We start from the raw sequence: 6,719 nt of genomic DNA, 5'->3' as shown, positions 1-6,719 counted from the left end.
TATCCTCACAGATCCCATGAGGATCAGGGTTTTAAAGTCCCACCTATGAAACAAACTATATCCACACATTCCAGACAAGACCACCTGGTGCTTCCTGCCCCAGACCCCCACCAACCATATCATGTTAGAGAAAGCACAGACCTTGATGCTCAGTCAGTCCTGGTTTCAAATATCAGCTCCGTCTTAATTGATTGTGGGACTTTGAACAGTCTCTTGTCCTTTCTGGGAATCAGTTTTTCCATCTATTCATCAGGAATAATCTTCCCTACTTCACAGAACCAGTGCAGAGATGAGACTCATCTGTTTAACACATGCCTGAGGACCTCCTCCCACCCTGGCTGCTGTGCCAGGCTCTGGGTCTCCTGGCCCCAAACAGTCATGGTCCCTGTCCTCAAGGAGCCTATAGTGGGAGAGTGGCTCTGCCAAAGTGCTTAGCTGTGACACTATGATACCACGAGAAATTTATAGGTGTTCTCTGTCCCCAGTTCCTGACATAGACCTCCTAAATTCCTTGGAGGTTCATTTTGGTTCTAATGTGCTGACTCTTGGTGGGTTCCAGGATAGCACCAGGATGAAGTCTGGTTTCCAGGGAAAACAACCCCCATGTGATTAGAGAATGGAACTTTTAGTACCCCCCTGATCCAGGACAGGAGAGGGGCTGAAGGCTGAATGGATCACCAATGGCCAATGATTTGATTGATTGTGCCTATGTCGTGAATCTTCCATGATAGCCCAGAAGGACCAGGCTTAGGGAGGTCCATGATTACTGAGCTCATGGAGGACCTGTAGGGTGGGGTACCCAGGGAGGGCATGGGGTCACACCCTTCCTGCAGACCTTGCCTGCACATCTCTTCTTCTGACCATCTATCTTCTGTATAATATCCTTTACAACAAATGCGTAAACAAAAGTCTTTTCCTGATCTGTTCTGTAAGCTACTCTAGCAAATTAATTGAACCCAAAGAAGAGATTGCGGGAACCCCAATTTAAAGCTGGTTCATCTGAAATGCAGGTCACAACTTGTACCTTGCAACTGACAGTGGGGGCAGCCTTGGGAGATTGAGCCCTTCCTTACCTGTGGGATCTGTCTCCTGGTAGACAGTGTCAGAATAGAATTGATTTAGGGGACAGTCAGAAGGTGTTCACTGGGGAATTGCTTGATGTATGGGGGGAACTCCATGTGCCTCATGTCAGAGTGTCATGCTGAGCAAGGTGTAAAAGGAGCAACAACACCCACTTAACAAATACCTCATATGGGTCTTTTCTTGATGCCCCCAACTCAGCTGAACACATCGTGACCACCCCGCCTGCACATGCAGTGGGGTGCTAGGAGGTGCTGTGTGGCTAGCAGGTGCTCTGCAGGGGATGGAGCAGTGGGCAGTGGAGTAAGGGACAGAGACGTGGACAGCTGCACGCAGCCCCACATTCCTAGTCGCAGGCCTTGCTTCTTGTTCTGTGCCTTGGTTTCCTCACCTGTAGAATGGAGACAATGATACACACTTCTGAGGGTGCTTACAAAGACTTAATGAACTAGTAGTATATGCCCAGTGTTTACAATAAAGCTCGGAACTTGGAAAGCACTCCGTGAATGAATGCTAGGTATTATTCCCATTGTAGAAAGAAGCTGCTTTCATGTGAGCCCAAAGGGAATCCCGTCGGAATAATGATGAGCAGAAATTCTGCACCAAATGCTCTTGGCCGCTATGCCGTTCATAGTCTCTTCCCTTTGTTAATCCTGGGTCTCCTATGCAGACCCCCCGCCATGGGAGTGACCCTAATGATATGCTGTCACTTTGCGGGGTACCATTTGTTGACCACCCATTATACTGTGAGGTCTCAACAGCTTCAATTACAATAATTTGAGGTTTGTTCAAAGCATTATATTCCAGATAGTTCACGGATGCTTTTAATTTAATTAGATGCAGTTTAACACCACAGACTGTTGGGGAAAAGGAAAATGCTGTTCTTTCTGAATGCACGACATATGTTTAAGACTGATAAAATACGTGACTGTGTGTTGTTTCAGAATAAAAAGAAATGTATCATGGGTGGCACCTGTGGCTCAAAGGAGTAGGGTGCCGGCCCCATATGCTGGAGGTGGTGGGTTCAAACCCAGCCCCGACCAAAAACCGTAAAAAAAAAAAAAAAAAAAGAAAGAAAGAAAGAAAGAAAAAAAGAAATGTATCACAAGTGATGTGACAGTAAATAGATGCTGGGAAGCCTTGGTCTGAGGCCCTGTGGCCAGAAACAGGGTCCGTCCTGATTAAGGGAAGGGGGTGTGGAGAGTCATCCTCATAGACAAGTTAGGGACCCAAAGGCTGACCCCATAGGGGCCTTGAGTTAGCCTCTCTCCTACCTTGCTCACAGTGGGGGCCCTCCTGGAAGCAGAAACCCAGGCTAGCTTTCCAAACAGACATCTTCTCCCTCTGTTGTTATTTGTAGCAGTAAGTATTCATTGCCATCTGAATTCATTTCATTTGTAGCAATAAGTATTCACTGCCATCTGTATTCATCAAATACAGAGGGTGTCAAAAAATGTATACACATTTTAAGAAAGAAAAAAAGTATATTAAAATTATAATATTCAACATATATCATTGTTTTTCTTTCTTTCTTTTTTTTTTTTTTTTTGAGATAGAGTCTCAAGTTGTCACCCTGGGTAGAGTGCTGTGATGTCATAGCTCACAGCAACCTCCAACTCTTGGGCTTGAGTGATTCTCTTGCCTCAGTGTTTCTATTTTTAGTAGAGATAGGGTCTTGCTTTTTGCTCAGGCAGGTTTCAAACCCATGAGCTCACTCTATCCACCTGCCTCAGCCTCCCAGAGCACTAGGATTACAGGTGTGAGCCACCACGCCTGGCATATTATTTGTTATCTTATATAATGTATCCTTTATCTCTTGGAATTGCAGAAGTCAAATGTGACTTGGGTATAACAATTTTAATACCGTTTTTTCCTTTCTTAAAATGTGTCTATATTTTTTGGTACCTGCTATATTTATTGAGTTCCTACTTGCCACATACTAGGACTCAGCAATGGACCCAGGGACAGAAACTCCTACCCTGAATGGGCTTCTATGCCAGAGGAGAAGAGAAAGGCATAAGTATTTGCATTTGTGCACAGGGCTGGCAAAGGCTGGGGAGGAGCAGGTAGAACTTTACACGAGGGGTCAGGAAGGCCGTGGTGAGAGGTCAACATTTGAGCTAAGTCTTGAAAGGGGCAAGGGAATGAACGATGTCCCAGGCTGAGATAACAGTTCCTTCAAAAGTCCTGAGGATGGAAGGTGCTGGGTGTGTTGCAGGAAGACCAAGGTCAGCAGAGAGTGGGAAACAGTAATAGAGGATGAAGTTCAAAAACAGCAGAGTGAAAAATTATTTGGCTCCTGTAGTTCATTTGTGAGGGTCTTTATGTCTCACCCCCATCACCATCACTACCACCCCTACCAAGTGTCTGCTGGGAACTCAGCAGGGAAAGGGTCAGAATCTCTGCACTCCTGAAGCTCAGACTGCACAGGTGACAGTGCAGGGACAGTGTGGTGCTTGCCAGCAATGCAGTGAGCTCAGACTGTAAGGGCATTCAGGGTGGGCAGGAAACATGGTCGACAGGAGCCAGCATGCAGGAGACCGCTTAGACCAGGGGTGAGACATCAAAGCCTTGATGCCGTCATGAGGTCTTCAGAAATCAACCAAGTGCGTGGGTCAGGTTGAGGCTCGTTTGCTGCACAGAGAAGCCCCATCTGCACTTTGTCTTGCCCCTCTCCCTTCTCTCCCCACCCTCTACCACTTCCACTGTGTGGGGGGCGGCGATGCACATCCCTTTTTCTGACTACAACCTTGGACTTGCAGAAGGTTTCCTCCTGTGAGTTCTGGTCCAGCCCTGCTGCTAACCACCCATATGGATCCCCCGTTCTGCTTTAGCACAGCAGCTCTTATCAGTGGAGTGTGCTCGCTCTCTTTCGGAGAGCATTTCCGCTAAGTCCATTGACTATGCATGCAGCCTGTGAAATGTACACTCTGGGCTCCAGTTGCCTCCAAGGAGAAAGGATAATAAATCTAACAGTGACGTACACAAATATGCTCACAGGTGCATGATTAAATTCCACCAAATGCACACACAGACAGTGTGTACATACACATATAGTCATGTGCAAATAAATGTGTACATTTGTGAGTGTGTATATACATATACATGCACAAATGTGTATGATCATGTATACACATGCCTATAATTACAAATACAGGCCTATAAATAAGCATGCATGCTTATACATGTATTTACATATAAATGTAGGCATGTACACATACAATCTTCTAGTTGCACACACATTTGTAAGCGTTTACCCATATAGGACTTGTACACAAAATGCACACGTGTTTGGAATGCAGGAGCTCACTGTACATGTGTGATAGTGTGTGTAGATGTGTGTGTATTTTAGAAAGCCTAATTGTGCCAGAGGCTTTCCATCTAGTGTCCCCTTTTATATATACCACTGTGCTGCTGGGGCATGTGGTACCATTATTCCTGCTGAATAGATGAGAAATCAGAGGCTCTAGAGCTGCAAGTTTCTTGTTCAAGGTCGCACAGCTAGTAAGCTGTGAAGCCGATATTCACACCAAGGTCTAAAAGGCAAAAGGTCCTTTCCATTCCAATGCTTAAAAGATGTTAACAGAAAGAGGGCAAAACAACAACAACAAAATAAACCACAAGTGTGGTCCTTGAGTTACTCACAGACAATACATGCAGAAAATGGTTAGTATATAACGTGGTAATTTCCATAAAAGAAACAGAAAACATGATGGCAGAACATAGAAGTGAGCAGGGTGTTTGAGGGAGCTGTTGAAGGCTGAGTAGGAGTTTTCTGGAAGGGGAGGGGGAGAAAATGGTTTTGCATCCCACTTAAAGTTAGTTTTCCTTACAACAACATTGCCAGTGTTTGCCTTTTAGAGGTGTCCAAAAGGTTTAACTTGGTTTTGGCTTAATAGCCATAGAAATGGGGCATTTTACAAAGAAAGACAGTGGGACCTGTCACCTGGCCACAGGCATCTCTTGGGGGCAGGTCTCTGGAAATGGCAGCTCTCTCCCTGACATGGTGTCTGTGTATTCCTGTGTTTGTGTACAAATACCAAATCTGCTGTTAGTGGCGTCAGAACTAAATAAGGGAGAAAATGTGGCTGAAGGTAGAATGAGTCCTAGTTTTCAGTGACGAACCTGCCATCCTCTGAGTGCTAGCTGAGGATCAGCAATCACAAACGGCTGTTTTCCTGGGAGGTGCTGATGGGGACTGTGTGTGCAATTGTTTCCATTTATTCAGTCCTAAGAGATACAAGATTGAGTTTTACCAGAGAGGGGAGAACACACACTCCCCACAGAGGCTGGATGCATTTCATTGTTTAGCGTGTTTTTATTACCTCAAAGTAATCTTCTGATTGCTAGGTGACTAATCCCGTAATTACAAAAACAATCAATTAATTGATCTAAGTTAATCGGATAATATATTTTATCCTGCTAAGCATGAAGGCATATTTTAAGTAACTTTCCAAATAAAGAAGGCTTTGAACCTTTGTAGCTACCAGTTAGGGACAGTGACACAGATTCTAGTATTAAATGCTGATTCCCAAATCAACAAATGTTAGGATTAATATATAAGGAGCAGGGGCACTAGGACACAACTGGTTCTGTCTGGTTCATTATACGCAGAGCTGCCAAACCGTCCGCATCTCACTGTTCCTCCCACCTCTTTGTCCCAGACTTATCCCTATCTGGAGAGGGACTTTCCTAACTTCTTGGCTGGCCTCTCTCTTTCCCTGTTTCTAGCCAAGGTATGTTGCACGGACGGTAGCCCAAAAGACAGGGAATTAGGACACCTGAATTGTGGCAGAGTTACCCGTGGGGAGATGCCACTGGGCAGAGACCAGAAAACATTGAAGGGAGGGAAGGATTTCCCATCCTTCCCCCTTCCCTTCCTTCATCTTCCTTCCTCAGTATTTATTCAGTATCTACAGTTTTCTAAGCAGATTTTAGTTACTTGGAGTACATCAGCGAACATTCTGGCAGACGAGACACACAATAAACACACAGCATTTTTGAAAGTGTTAAATACAACAGGAACAGCAAAAACAGAGCAGAGTAAGAGGGCTGGCGTGCTGGGGGGTGGGTGGAGCAACCAGCTGGTGTTAAAATGGTCTCAGCATTGTTTCAGAGAAATAGGCACAGAAATGGATGAAACCTCCCTAGAACTTTAAACCGTGGGTTCTTAGACAAAGAATTAAAAGTTGTGCCACCAACAAAAACTCAAACAAACAGCACCAGCAAAGACCAGAGCAGACCAGGGTGGGCTGGTCTAACCCCTGGCTTAGGACCGGTCCTGGGAAGGGCATTGACCACCTCTCGTAGGAAAAAGCACAGAGAAAAGCCTTGGTTGCCACCCTAGCAGCCACCGACCACCTGCCTTCCAAGAAGCGCAGAGTCTCTCAATTGGAACCTCTATTCTGAGTGTGTGGGATAACCAGGATGGAATAGAAGGCACTCCCCTTACCCACACCATGTTAAGACATTTGGAGTTTGTTAAAAGTCACAGAAAAGCTCTACAAAGTTAAGACAAAGCCAAACAGAGGGGTGGCATAAACGGCTCACTACCCTCTGCTTAGACTTCTACTTCCTCTATATTCTATAAACTACATTCATCTTTAGTGAGATTCTTTTTTTTTTTTTTTTTTTTTTTT

The 6,719-nt window shown here is 45.1% G+C and overlaps 1 protein-coding gene across 4 annotated transcripts in view; it reads left to right on the top strand.

Moving 5' to 3' along the window:
* The window catches only part of CDH13 (cadherin 13), a 964,648-nt gene that overhangs the window by 161,001 nt on the left and 796,928 nt on the right, over nt 1-6,719 (top strand). Inside the window, exon 5 of one of the 4 annotated variants that reach the window (XM_023514115.1) lies at nt 2,814-2,837. The exons of the other annotated variants lie outside the window; for them this stretch is intronic. Coding sequence (XP_023369883.1) covers nt 2,814-2,837 — 24 coding nt within the window. The remainder of the gene's footprint in view (nt 1-2,813; nt 2,838-6,719) is intronic. 4 annotated transcript variants of the gene reach the window in all.

This window comes from Otolemur garnettii, unplaced genomic scaffold, assembly GCF_000181295.1.
Source record: "Otolemur garnettii isolate 467f Iridium unplaced genomic scaffold, OtoGar3 scaffold00047, whole genome shotgun sequence".
NCBI lineage: Eukaryota > Metazoa > Chordata > Mammalia > Primates > Galagidae > Otolemur > Otolemur garnettii.
The sequence above is the reverse complement of the archived record's forward strand: the minus strand, read 5'-3'. Positions and strand labels throughout refer to the sequence as shown.